The sequence below is a fragment of the Mixophyes fleayi genome, chromosome 3 (assembly GCF_038048845.1).
Source record: "Mixophyes fleayi isolate aMixFle1 chromosome 3, aMixFle1.hap1, whole genome shotgun sequence".
NCBI lineage: Eukaryota > Metazoa > Chordata > Amphibia > Anura > Limnodynastidae > Mixophyes > Mixophyes fleayi.
This window is the reverse complement of record NC_134404.1, coordinates 259732821-259747848: the sequence shown is the minus strand read 5'-3', so window position 1 is coordinate 259747848 and position 15028 is coordinate 259732821. Positions and strand designations below refer to the sequence as shown.

Below are 15028 nucleotides of genomic sequence, written 5' to 3'. Positions count from 1 at the left end.
TAATTGTCAAGAAGTGGAGCGCTGTGGTTGATAAAATAAAAGTGACACACGAGCAATGTGTGAACTCTGATACTCCCCCATAACAATTCCAGGCAGTAGAGCTACAGTTTTTGTTTAGTTTTTTCTTCAGCGGTATTAAGATTGCTTTATTTGTCTAGTAAGAGGTATTATGTGAAACATGCTATATTTTTACATTTATGTCTTCAAAATGTTCTTCAAGGAAAGGTTTAGTGATGTCCTCAGCTAAAATCAGATCTTTGTTATGACTGTAATGATCTATAATTGTCACACGACATCAAGTAGTACAATGTGATGTTAACTAAGTATTACTTACAACACGAATAGTGTAAAGCCTTGCAAAGTCATAGAAAGTTGTGTGTACTTTTCTGCCATTAATATTGCTGTGTGTTGTGTTTTGCTTTGCAAATGTAACTTAGTAATAAAGAAATAGATGGCATTTAGTGTGATTTTTCATTAGTATAATTGATTTTTATTAGAATTTATGAAACTCAAAGGCGAAATTATTATAATACATACTTGCCAACTCCCGAATTCTGGGTGGGTCTCACGGACTCCCTGGAGAGTATGACAGTCTTCCGCATCTGCCCACTTCCTAGTGAAGTGGGCAGAATTAAATCTAAATTCCCGCTGAATCTCTGCATTTGGCCCCGGGGCCAAAATGACGCACTTTTCGGAGCTCCGTTCCCTAGCCCCCAGCAGCTCCCGGATCATACTTGCCATAAGTTGGCAAGTATGATATAATAGCAAGGTGTGGGACTGTCACCTGTGGGGGGTCCATTTCCCCTATCAAAGCCCCATGTGGATATGTGTTTTCTGTTCACCCCTGTGGTGTACATTGGAGCCTTTGCAAAATGTGGCGCACAAATGTTTAGTTATGCCCCGATTAAACTAGTAATCAAGTGAACTGTTAGCAGCCATGGTTAAGGATAGCATTTACATTCAAATGAGCTGAAATTGGTATTGAGAATGCAAGAAATAATGGGCGAATGGCTTGCTGACAGTGACTATGAAGATCAGCATCATGGGTCAATTATAAACATGGGTTGGCAAAAGAAAGCAAATGAAAGGTAGAAATAAAAGTAGTAAGATAAAAGGTGGGTTTTAAATTGAACACTAAATGTATCAAGCTGCAAGTTTCCAGCGGGTTTGGAGTAGTGGAGATGTTGCCTATAGCAACCAATCAGATTCTAGTTATCATTTTGTAGAATGTAGTAAATAAATGCTAACTAGAATCTGGTTGCTATGGGCAACATCTCCACTTTTCAAACCCACCCGAAACTTGCAGCTTGATACATTTTTCCCTAAAAGAGAAACCTTTTGAGGGTGAAACATTATGACAAAGAGGGATATAAACTCAAACTCATTTTAAAATATAAGAGAATCGTTGTTCTTCAAAGTGGCAACAGGCACAGGTGTGACAGCCCCCTCCACCCAGCTCCACCTTCACCCTCATGCCTCTGTTCTGCTTTACAATTTTGATTATAATGAAAACTAAATAAGTGACAAATATTGCATACTTGCCAACTTCTGAAGTCAGCTGTTTGGGAGGTGGTCCGTCCAGGGGGTGTGTCCACGTATGTTGCGCAGTTAGGACCACGATGCAGCATTTAGCCCCACCCCCACCCTCTTCAACAATGGAGATGGCTGCATCCGAGATGTTTGCCTGCTTTCTCGGGAGTCCGTTAGAACTCATAAAAATTCGGAGTCTCACGGACATTCCGAGAGAGTAGGCAACTATGAAATATTGCAGTGATCTTTTTAAAAAGCAAAGCGGAGCTGAGTTTCAAAAACACGGGAACATAAATATTGAGGGAGGGGGTAGAGGAACCCGGATTTTAAATTAAGGCATACTTGCCAACTCTCCCGGAATGTCCGGGAGACTCCCGCATTTTGTGGCAATCTGCCGACTTCTGCCCACTTCACTAGGAAGTGGGCAGAATTAGGTCCCAAACGCCGCGATTCACAGGGAATCTCAATTTTTGGCGCCCCGCCCCCCTCACGCCCACCTCCACTGGCAGGCTCCCGGAAGAGAGCTGAAGAAAGTTGGTAAGTATGAATTAAGGATGAGTTTGTTTTTACCAAACGGGCGCCCTGAACTCTTAAATAGGCCTTGTGTCTTGGAACTTCAGCCACAGAAAGTATATAATTAAATTCAAAACTAGCTGCAGCAACTGAAATGTAATATATAATAGATGCCACTTTGACAAATGCTAACACAGCTCCCCAATCGTACAAACAATCTATTTTAGAATATCATAATAACCATAATTCAGTTCTACAGTTGCAGAACTTTTTCCAAGATCTTTCCATGACAAGCAGTTATTACTGATTTGCACAATAGCATGTAATTATTTTATCATTTGGAACAGCCTTTTTCTGTGTTGTGGCTCTAGTAGTAACCTGTACTTCCCATTGGTGGAAAGCACTGCTGTGGTCATACACTTCCAGAACTTTTGTTGTTATGTAGGCTAATCCACACACATTTAACTTACAAAAATGTGAATTTTTATGTAAGCCTGTTTGTTTTTGTACAAATACTACAATTGTAATAATACAAATATATTTATGGGGGAAACATGAGCAACAAATAATGTAGCCACTTTCAAAATATATGTTTGACTTTTTAACTTTTTATTCATTCTGATTACACAGGGGCTGCACAGAACTCTGCCGGATGCCTATGGTGGAGTATAAAGTTGACAGAGAAGGCACACCATGTGAATATAAAACCCCTTTCAGATGCAGTACTACATGGCACCAAGTGCAATCTCCCATAGAACAACCTCATTCACGTGGCTCTCCAATTTTAGAAACACTTGACAGGCTGCAATGTCAGCAGTTCCTCCAACAATCCCAAGCTGCTATTCCTCGTAGCACATCTTTTGATAGAAAGATGCCAGATGGTGCAAGGTAATGTGTCTCTCCAAAGTGGATATTAAAATGCTTTTAAATCATGAATTTTAATATAGCAGACAACATGGGAATTGTGCTCAAAATATAATAATTCTAGTTTTGGTAAACTTTGTAGTTTAATTAGATTGCATGAAGCATATGAACAAACCATTGTCACCATTATATTATGTTACACAGACTAATTGCATTCTCATAATAATAAGCCTACTCTAATTTTCTTGCATAGTTCATTCTCCCCATATGAATTTGCTCACTCTTTCACTTCCACTTGTGTCTTATACCTGCCTCTACACTGTTTTAATTATAGGTCGGAATCCTCGGCGCACAGATGTAGGAGGGGGGGGGGGGAGTATGGGGAGTAAAGGAGGTGTGGGGTCACCTTCTGGTGGTAAATTGATACGATGACTGGTAATTTTATAAAAATGTATTACTTACAGTGAAAATCAACATATAAATAATAAACTTGAGTGATCACTCAAATGGAGTAAACAAAGAAAGAAAAAAATCAGAAAATCTAGACAATAAAACTATTGGCATAGTCCACAGGCTCTAAAGATATATACCGTTATGTGGCCACAATAATGGATAGGGCTGCCCAAACTAATATATTAACTTGTGGAAAAATAAGTAATAGCAAACCTTGGGTGTGTCTAGTTGTCCAGAAATGAAGTGGTTGGATCGTTAACAGCTCACATGCTTAATAACAAAGTTCACACGCCAATTGAGAAATCCAAGCTTGCTGAGTAAAAGTCCATATAGAATTGTTTGGACAGAACAATACTAGTTCATAAGCACAATAAAGATCCTTCCGTGCTAGGCTCTTAGATGGTCAGTCGTAGAAATATCCCATGGCCAAGATGTAAGTACCGTGATGGATGAACATAAGCATTAAAAAGCGGTCTGAAGAAGTGTGTATCTGAACTTGTCCTTCTCTTAGGTAGAATATCTGGATACTTCAGTCCTAGGATAGTTCCTCCAATGTTGGCCGCACGCTGTCTACCCTCTCCAGATGTGATGATAGATGCCAACTGTTTTAATTGCCTTTGTTTAACTGTTATTGTAATACCTCATTTCTGCCATTGGCATACTCCATCTCTGCCTCCTTAACTGCATTACTATTTTAATAGCATCTACAATTTCAGCCGTGCTACTCCTTATCTCTGGAATGCTCTTCCTTGTGCTATCAGCCTCCAGTGATTCAAAAGGTCCTTAAAACTCACCTGATCATCAAAGCCTACCAGTCCACCGCCTAAGCCCTCCCCCTGCCTACGTCCCTCACCAACCTCCACTCTCTGTGTCTCCTTCTCATGTTTCAATTTCAACCTCCTCTTTAGAATGTAAACACTCACTAGCAGGGCTTTACCACCTCTTATTTCTTCCCCTCTCCTCAATTCTTGTCCCCTTGCCTTCTTGTGCATACCCTGAGTTCATTGTAAGTGGCCTTTTGTATGTTACTAGTATTATGTTACCTTCACTGCAAATTTCACTTGTGTTGCATTATATTTGTTATGCTAAGTCTAGTTGTGTTATGCTATTATGTTTTTACCCTTAAGTGTTGTTTATTTTTATGGTACCCTATAAATAAATAAATAATAATCATAATAATTGTTTACAAGGAAGATGCTGTTCATTTTGCTGATTGGGCTTCCCTGACAGTATTTCTCTGGGAGCAGTTGAAGACATTGCTCCCATAAAATATCAGTTTATATCACTTAGGACAGCGGGTTCACTTAGTTAACAATGCCTGGCCTTTTATACCTTTGTGACAAGAAACTTAATACATTTCTCAAAATAATAAGTCTTGATAGATTCCTAAAAAATTATATTTCATGGCTGAATATTAATACTGAACATTAATGCTGACTTGCAAGTATATGTGAATGTCTGTGTGTGAGTGGATGTCTAGTGTCTTTGTTTTTTGTTCTGCTGTTAATTTGTTAAAACATAAATCAAAACATAGAAAAGCAAAAGTGTATATCATATGATAAGTGTCTGTTTTATAGAGAAGGATAATAAAAAATAAAAAAAAATCGCACATTCAATTTGCCATGTTTTTTTGTTATAATTTGTATTTCCAAACATACATTGCACAATTCTATGTGAGGATCAACACTTGTTTTTTTTTTTTACATATTTTATATATTAAGATGTGTTTGAATATAAGGAGAATGCATTCGAAAAAAAACACTCATGCTGGTGATTTTAATAAAATTCATCAAAACCTTAAGTGGAAAGAAGTCATATGATTGTTATTATTATTCTTTATTTCAGTGGTCAAAGTGGGAATCTGAAAGTGGCGGAATGAAAAATGTAATGGGAATGTTAGTGAATGAAATGTAATACTTCTACAATGAAGGTAGTAGGAGAAGTGGAGGTATGGCATACCACCATATACACCCCCACTTCAACCACTACTTTATTTATAAAATATCAATATATTACACGGGCTGTACATGGAGAGGGTCATGATACAAACACATTACATACAATTACTTTTAAAAGTAGTTAAAAATGGACCTCCCCAAAAACTATCCTGTCTGCAAATCGGGGCAGTCTCTGGCTGTGTCTTGCAGAAGCAACATTTGTTTTCTTTTTCACCACACTAATGAAAAGTTATTATTTTAGATTAGGGCTAGACCTTTACTTGTTGCCTTAACAACTAAACACTGCATTCTTGGGAATGAAGCAGAGGCCAGGTTTGCTTCCATAAAATCTTAGTCGCCAGTTGCAAACCTCACCTTTAAAAATATAATTTTATTGTTATAATGATTTCAAATTTGACTTTTTGGTTCGTATCATCCTGGGAAATCTTTGGTTCTCACATCTCCAATCTCACAGGTTTTTGTGAGTGCTTTTTCGGTAAAAAGCTGAAGATGTCTATATAGAAACTAGATATACATTTTAGTAACAAGAATGTGCCTGTCTGGAAATTATCTAAATAATAAACATTTAGCACATATGTATGCCAGGCACCGTCCCTGTGCCCTTTCATCCACACAGGGACAGATGCCTTCTCTGCTCCTGTATGCCGCATCTGGCTGCCAGGCAACCAGATGCACAAAGCTGGTCCCTCTGCGCATGCGTGTTCCGTTGCTGGGCAATGGTTTGCTATCCTGAGTCCTGGCGGCGGCTGCTGACATCACCTCCAATGGTAAACTCCCCTCTCCTCAGCACTATTTAAGGATGACTCACCATTAGGGTGCCAGAGTGTTAGGTCTATCCTGTCTCCAGGAATTTATTTTACTGCGCTTCTTTTTGGTCTGATTCCATAGTTCCTGACTCTGCTTGTTTTCACTCTCCTTCGGGATTCTTTCTTTGGCTCTGCAAGACCTCTCTGCTATTTGACTCCAGTCTGTTTGACTACTCTTCTGGATCCTCCTTGTGTACTGCGCAGTCCGAACGCCTTGACCTCGGTTTTCCTGACTATCTACCTTCATCTATCTTCCTGATTGTCCATCTGGAGAAGCGCGACTTGTGTGTCTCTTGCAGCTTAACCCAAACTCCCTTGCAGGGGTTTCCTGGTGAAACCCGAGACACGTTAGACACCGCGTGTGTAGATAGGACTTTGCGAATATTAGCAGATAGCTACAGTAACCTGACAGTGTTATACAAAATAGTGTATTGTTTAACCTGCTAATAACAGGAAATAATGGAAGAGGCACAATGGTAGCACTGAGACTTATTAGAACGGTATGTAGGAATGATAAATTGTGTACCATGCAATTGAGCCATATTGCAAGATAAGGTGAGGAAGTAAAAAAGTGTAAGCCAGTGAAATTAAATACAGTGGTAAAGAGCCTACAGTTACAGAGATCATGCTAAAGTAGCTACTAAGATAAATTAATCTGGCTAGAAAACTCCAAGCACTTGATCATAATGAAGCTCATTTAGATTTAGTTGTATGCCATGTTTTTGGTATAAATAATAATTTACACAGTGCGCATGACAAAAAAGGATGTGTGCACATACACTACATGGCCAAATGTATGTGGACACCCAAACATCATATCCATATTTGCTTTTTGAACATCTCATTTAAAAACCATGGCATTAATGTGGAGTTGTTACCCCCCCCCCCCGCCCCCCCTTTGCTGCTATGACATCCTCCACTCTTCTGGCAGGGTTTTCCACTAGATTTTAAGGCCTGACTTGCAGCTGGTGTTTGATAGGGTTTAGGTCAGGGCTCTGTGCAGGCCATTCAAGTTTTTCAACACTAAATATGTTTTGTGCTCGGGGAAATTTGTTATGCTGAAACAGAAAAAGGGCATTGACCAAACTGTTTCCACAAAATTGAAAGCACACACTCCTCTAGAATGTCATTGTATGTTGTAACATTAAGATTTTACTAGGGAGTCCAGACCAAACCATGAAAAACAGCCCAAGACCATTATTTCTCCTCCCATCAAACTATTTTGGCAGTACACATTTGGGTAGGAAGTATTCTCCTGGCAAGGCCAAATTTGTCTCACTCCATAGAACGTGTTTCCACTGCTCTAGTTTTACAGCACTCCTTGACATATATCATTCCATGATAGAAGGCTTGTGTCCTATAGAAACCCAATCCATAATGCTCCCGACAGACAGCGTTGTTAAGAGAGGCAGTTTGGAACACGGTAGTGAGTGTTGTAATGGAGGACAGACGATTTTTACGCTCTATTTGCTTCAGCACTCAGCATTACCATTTTGTGAACTTTGTTCCACTTACGCTTTTGTGTGCCTCTTTTCCTACATACGTTTGGTGTTTAACTATGGTCACCTCTAAATTAGCCCCAAACCTCCACCACCTAGTTTGTTACTGTATTTGTCCATGGGAACTTTCCTGCAAGTTTCCCTGCTTTCTGTATGACTTTAATTTCTGGCATATGTCCACCTCCACCTACCCATACCACCTACCCTAACATTAGTCTTTCCGGCAGAGCCCATTCCCAATTAAAGGCTTTTGAAGTGCTAAGCTAATTCGTACCGTCTCTTAAATGGGACTGTCCCGCCTAAATCGGGACAGTTGAGAGGTATGGCCTACCTTCGCTTTCATATAATATGCAGATAGCAGTAGTTGTAACCAGTTGTTAAAGCTATTATTTTGACAGATGGCTTTTATGTGTCACTGTTTAAATAGTGTGTGACAGCTACAGAAGGTGTTAATACAATAAAGGTAATTTACGAAACTACAAAAATGTAGTCTTGCAGCACAAATGAGGCTTTGTGATGTCATACTACCATTTTTCTGCAAAGTGCATGGAACTAGCATGATAAAATTGGGACATTTGCAGAGATGCAACATTTTTAATGTTGGGAGGAAGTGGGTAGATCAAGTGCATTTGTAACTAAATGGAGGCTAGGTGTAATATACTTATATGCAAAAGTTAGCTTTCCCTTTGCAGTATAAGCTATTTAAATGAGATTCAAAGGATTTTCACAGTTTAGGTGGCAGCCCTAGGGCCTTTTACCCCAGAAAACCTTGAGCTTGATATTTTTGGCAGAAAACCATGCTTTATTTCTTTGACATAAAGGAACTTAAGAAAGAAACAGCTAGCAGTTTTAGGATAACTTGTTTTATTGGATAGATTCTCTTTTTCAAATTCTCCTTGTACTCAAACATGACTTGGTCTATGGAATTGAAAGGGGATATACAAGGGGATATCCTTTCATAGTTAGTGAAAGGAGTGCTACCAATAACTAGTTGGAACAATGAATGGGATGGAGTCATGTAAAGTCTTGGCCTTGTGTTTGCAAAAGAAATGTGCAAATGTTCGTAATTGAGACTTTCAAATTAATAGAACAAGTAGGATTTTTTTCAAGACAGGTTCAAAAACATGAAGGTCTGTAAGACAGGACTTGATTGGATCACCACCAGAAAACATATTTGTAAATGGGATATAAAGAGATTAATTCTTTACGCAGGACTTCCAATTTTAAGCTCAGATTGTCAACAATAGAAAAGACACTAAGAAGGGTCAGTAACCAATAATCAGATAAGCAAATAGATGGCAGTATAGAATAGCAGAATTATCTATTGCTCAGAGAGAGCACTGAGCGCATTTTTAAATCCATCGTCTGTTGACATCAGCAGATGCCATCTGGCATGCAGTTGCTTGTTTAGGTCACAAAAAAGTACTCACGAAAAGGCACAGGCATGTACCTAAGCAGAGACTCAGCAGCAAGGAGGAGAGACCAGGCTATACTGCTGTGAATGACATATTACACCTCATCTTGTCTCCATTCTAGTCACATGATCATAGAAACAGCTGCCATTCTATAGTAAGGTTTCTGGTTGGAATAGTTAAGAGTGGTGTCAGAATGTTGTTCCCAGTTCCAGAAATACTGGTATACTTTATATTTATACCTGTGACCTGTGTTGGTGTCTTTGTTAGTGTGTGTATGGGTCAGTGTATTGTATTTTTCACTTAACATAAATTTGTAATATTGTCAGTCACATTAAGCAGCTACCCATCAATCTTATAAAGTTTCATTGCTGTATTTGTCTGCTATGAACAAAACTAAAGAAAGGTGCTGTACTGCTTTATTTATATATCTATTGTCTGTCTATCTATGACAACTGTATACATATATTATAAATATAGACATGATATTCTTATTAACAGGTGTCCATCTCCACTATTGCATGAAAATCAAGGATCTTCATCCATGGAATGTGATATAATCAGAGATTGTGAAGAAGGTTTTGAAGACATGAAACATTCTGGTAATACAACAAGTACACTTTATAAGTGGCTTCGTGTGAATCACACAAAACAGTACTTTTAAATACAGATTTAAGATAAAGGAAACATGGGGCACAAAAGCGAATTTAAAATGTGTCTCTGGTCTACTGTGCTAGGAACACTTGATGGGTGGGTGTGGCTTCATGACACACGAAATAATCTAAAGAAGAAAAATAACTAAAAAATATGAAAATGAGCCCTAACCATCCTGCAGGGAAAGTGTGTAATAAAAAGAATTGTATTGGAAAACACCATTTTGAAAATATCTTCTACTTACCTCTTCTTTAGTACCCTTTCATAATATATCACAAGATTTTACACTGTCGAGTGGAAATATGTCTCATACTTGCCAACTTTTTCTCATTGGCTTCAGTGAGATCCTGGGGGAGGGGGGCATGTGTGTGGGGGGGGGGGCTTGAGGAATCGCATCATTTTGGCACCGCCCCCTAAATGATTGTCACAATTTTCGCCAAATACAGCAGGGTGTGTGGCTAAGATGATGCGATATCATTGCTTCATTTAACCTTGCCCGCCTCCACTTATATTTTGCGGGGACGAGAACCCGGGAGGTCTCCAGAAATGCAGGTGTCTCCCGGATATTCTGGGAGAGTAGGCAACTATGCGTTCAAGAAAAACAGCTAATGAATCTCTAGAGAATGAAGTGTCTTTTACATTTCTGTCTCCATTACTGAAGTCATGTTGTCTTAGCTGTCAGTCTTTGATTAAATCTTGGTCTCCATGAAAATGGCCACCTCCATAGGCATCAATACATGAACACAATTTCTGAACTGTGTCATCATGCCACAGATGGTGAAGCCAACTACTTCTTGTACTGGCTCAGCATCGGGGAGAATGCCATACTCTTCAGGGAGTAAGGGAGATCACCCCAATTTTAGGGAGTCTCCCTAACATTCAGGGAAAGTTGGCAAGTATGATATATCTGCTGTAGAGGGGGTGTGACAGCTATAGGGATGGGAGTTGAAGCGAGTCTGGTGATTGCCTTTTACCAAAATATTGCATTCTCATAATTAACATTTTTAAATCATTTGCAACCAATGCTTTCAATTCTGTAATTGTAATTTGCCTTATTTTTATTTTTATTTGCTTTTTTTTAGCTGTTACAAGCATGCAGTGATTAAAATGTATATTCATGAGTAACACATAAAATATCTCACATGAAAAATGTACATAAGCCACAATGTAAGTCTTATGTATACTACATGTATACTATATGTTTATTATTGAATGTATTTGTCCTTCATATTTTTATGCAGGTCATGATGATGTCAGATAATACAAGTTTAAAAGAGTCAAATACTGTGTTTGAATTATTATGCAGAAAAAAACATGTATGTGTAATAAAACAGCTATTTTAAAAAGTCAACATATTTTTGAAACAATCCAAATTAATAAAGTCTTATTCTGTATTTATTACCCATCTATTTACTACTTAAGTGAGAAAACAATTGTGATTGTACCCAGGGGGAGAGGTCATCCTTGTATACTTCCAGGTGAATATCCACCTAGTGAACCACAAAACGGCTACTTAGCCAAGCTTGACCCACTTGTGGGAGTAAGGTAGCAGCAAGTACTGCAACACGAATAGGAAATCATGCTTGGTAGTTGAAATAAATTAAAACAATAGCTTATTTTTAAATAGAGATGCTCACTGATCCCCGTGTTTTTGTTTTGGATCTGGATTACCGTCGTGTTTTGGTTTTGCCAAACCGCCCTTGCGTGTTTTGGTTTTGGTTTTGTTTGGTTTTTGTTTTGCAATTTTGTTTAAAAATCAATGTTTTTGGGCATAAAATAACCTAATTTAGTGTTCCACCTGTTTTTTGGATAAGTTAGGTAATTCTAAAGCCAATAAATTAGGAAGAAAACAGTTTAATCCCTGGTAGGCCTTCCTTAATTCTGCACACAAACCTGATTGTCTTCCTCTTCATCTTAGCCTATTGGCAATGCAGCCATTGTCTTTGGGTGTATATTACACACTACACTTATAGTTAAATATATAAAGAAATGGACAAAGGCAGTTTGGTTTCTGTCTCTCTAGCCCCCCCCCCCACCCCTCCACTTGTAGTTAAATAGAAAAAAAGCAGCCTGCATTGAGTAAACAATATAAAAAATAAATGGACCAAGGTAGTTTGGTGGCTGTCTATGACCCCCCCCCCACCCCTCCACGTGTAGTTAAATAGAAATAAAGCAGCCTGCATAGACTGAACAATATAAAAAATAAATGGACCAAGGTAGTTTGGTGGCTGTCTATGGCCCCTCCGCCCTCCACTTGTAGCTGAATAGAAAAAAAGCAGCCTGCATAGACTGTAGAATTAGAATATAAATAGAAATTGAGAAAGGCAATTTGGTATCTGTCTGCATCATAATCATCAACATCATCATTAGTGCCCTCGTCGCCTACACAAATCTCCCCCTCATCCTCTTTTAATTCCAAAGTCGCATCCTCAATTGGTGTATCGGGCTGTTAAGGCACACATCAGCAGAACTGCTGAAAGGACCCTTCTTTATGGGTACACTGTCACTAACAGAATGATCACGATTAGACATACCACTGTTGGATGGACTCTCCACAGGGATTGGAGTCATTTCTGATTCAGAGCATACATTATCCTCTAATGCCTTACTGTTTTCTTGCAGCTCGGCTTTCACACGTAACAGTAGTTGTGCACCACTTTTAGACTCCAAATTACCTGGTCTTACTTTATCACGAGTGACCGTAAAAGAAGAAGGCTCAGTAACATTTTTTGATTTGCCACTAATAGAGAAAGGCGAAGGCCTCATTCTTTCTTTGCCACTGTGTGTGTAGAATGGCATGTTGGCAATTTTTTTTTTATCGGCAGTTAACTTTTCCTCAGTTATACTTCTTTTTCGCTTCAACACAGTAAATTTTTTTGGGTGTGTGTTTTTTTCCCTGATTTAAAAAGACTATGTACTTTTACATCGCCTTTCCCAGATGACGTACTGGGAGCACTACCATCAGCACTGGTGACAGAACCTGGTTGCTGATTCTGCTCATATGTGAACTGCTTTGAATCCATTTTAATGAGCCCAAAGCACTTGTAGTGCCAAAAATTGTATTAGATAGATACTGCTGACAAATATGACTTTTGACAGCCAGAAAAATTACTGGAAAACACTGGGGAATATGGGACACCCCAAAAGCACTTGGAGTGCAAAATATTGTTTTAGATACTGCTGACAAATATGACTTTTGACAGCCAGAAAAATTACTGTAAAACACTGGGGAATATGGGACACTCCAAAAGCACTTGGAGTGCCAGAAATTGAAGCAAAAGCCTCCTCTATCTTCCTCTCTTACTGCTCTAACAATTGCTAATACAATTGGTATTAATATAAGAATTGTATAGAATAGAATTGAAACAATAATGTGTACAATTATTGCTCTGTCCCTGCGCTAATATAGCATGTGACCTAACCCTGCTCTCTCCCTCTGTCAAATGGCGATGGATTGCTGTGGGGGCGAGTATTTATGCTTTTCAAATCTCGCGAGAACCGAGCTCAGAAATACGAATACGTCACAATAACGTTTTGCCTCGATTTCGATACCGAACGGGCGGGAGAGTACCTAGAGTGCTCTGCTCGGTACTCGGATAGGCGAAATTCGGATGGATTCGGATCTCGGGGAACCAAGCCCGCCCATCTCTATTTTTAAGTAAACACTGTACTAACCGTACACCAAGTGCTAAAATGGACTATTCACACTAGCCTCAGCAAACACACAGACAGTAAGATCGGGTTTACCAGAGGCCCTTGGTACTCCTGGGGATAAATGTATCAAGGTCCGATTTTTTTCAGTGTTTTAAAATCGCAGGAAATCGTGGGTGATAACTCACGATTTTAATCCCCAAGTTGCCAGATGTATTAAATGCGATTTTTACTCTGATCTTAAAAATCACTGGCGATTTGCTGCGATCTTTAGCTAACTCTCCTGTGTTTCCTGCGTGATTAGTAAACACATCACTGTTACACTGCCCCTGCCTGTACAGCTGGAGGTCCCGACAGCTGTCAAATGTGTAGAAATAGATAAAGGTTTTTAATCCCAAAATCTTGAAAACCAAGTCCAAAAGTATTTGTAATTCCAAAGTCCTGCTTGTAAATGTCCCAAATATATTTATAATTCCAAAGTCCTGCTTGTACATGTCTTCTGTTCTTCTAGGGCAAAAAGCCCCCCTTATTGCTTGCAGTCTTCAGCCAGAAGGGCCCCTTATTTGCAATCCAATCCGGAACATGCTTGATTAAAAAAAGAACAGACGCAGCAAAAACAGATGCTACACTGTAGAAGCTCCGATATGCATTGAACTTGGCTCTTGTGCGAGGTCTATTTATAGTAACAGGCAGGGGCAGTTTTACTAAACACGCTGCTAGGATGCAGCGTGTTGTATGTAGCAATTTTTAAAGCAAACTCAGGAGAGTTTGCTTAATTGCAGCTTCCTATACTTGTATAGCTAGAGTAGCAAACAGTCGGGAGTTGATCAACTTTGGAAATAGCGATTTTTACAGAAACACAACTCTGGCGATTTTACATGAAATCTCAGCTTTATACATAAGCAAGTTTCAACTCTCCCGAGAAAATCGCTGGATTTGCAAAATCGCACCTTAATACATTTACCCTCTGGTTTCTGTTCCCACAAGCTTTACTCCTTCTCTCTGACTTTTGACAGCTCATCGGAAACATAATCCCCTTAAAGTACCAACCACAGAATCATTTGGTATCCTGGGTATTGGAATTGTATACCCAGGGAAGGGACATCATAGGCCAAGTTTATCTAGGGAGGACTGGCTCTGCTGGATGTGGTCACCTTAAACCCTTCCCCAACTTTCTGCTGGGTCACACTCCTTTGAGCTAAGCAGTTGGTCATGGGAAACAATACATGGTATATGGGGTTAGAAATAACCCTGAAAAGAGCATGGGCCCTGATAAACCACAAGTAATGTGCCTACGTCTTCCCTGGCCACTAAAAGCCCCAAAAAAGTCAATCCACACACAAGACAGAAAAGGGAAAACATATACAGAGAACAGCACTGAGCACTGCAACCGACAAGTAACACAATTAGCAATGACATTTACATAAAAGTCCTGATGCTGAGAGGGATGCATGCACATAAAATCCACAAATTTATGCTGCGTATGCCCACAAAAAATCCACTCACATATGCAGATTTGCTTGCATCTGACATTTGCTCCTTCTTGCCACCCGAGAGATGAGACAGGGAAGGGAAGGGGTGGTCTCTCTAATGTGGTACAGTAAGGGCATAATTGCAAACAAATGCAGACCCGCACGAAAATGTAAATAGTTGTATCAGTTGGGTTTGTGCAAATACCCACTGATGAT

The 15028-nt window shown here is 39.3% G+C and overlaps 1 protein-coding gene across 4 annotated transcripts in view; it reads left to right on the top strand.

Moving 5' to 3' along the window:
- The window catches only part of SIPA1L2 (signal induced proliferation associated 1 like 2), a 364597-nt gene that overhangs the window by 181571 nt on the left and 167998 nt on the right, over positions 1–15028 (top strand). For all 4 annotated transcript variants that reach the window (XM_075203505.1, XM_075203506.1, XM_075203503.1 and 1 more), the window contains 2 exons: positions 2674–2931; positions 9537–9637. In XM_075203505.1, coding sequence (XP_075059606.1) covers positions 2674–2931; positions 9537–9637 — 359 coding nt within the window. The remainder of the gene's footprint in view (positions 1–2673; positions 2932–9536; positions 9638–15028) is intronic.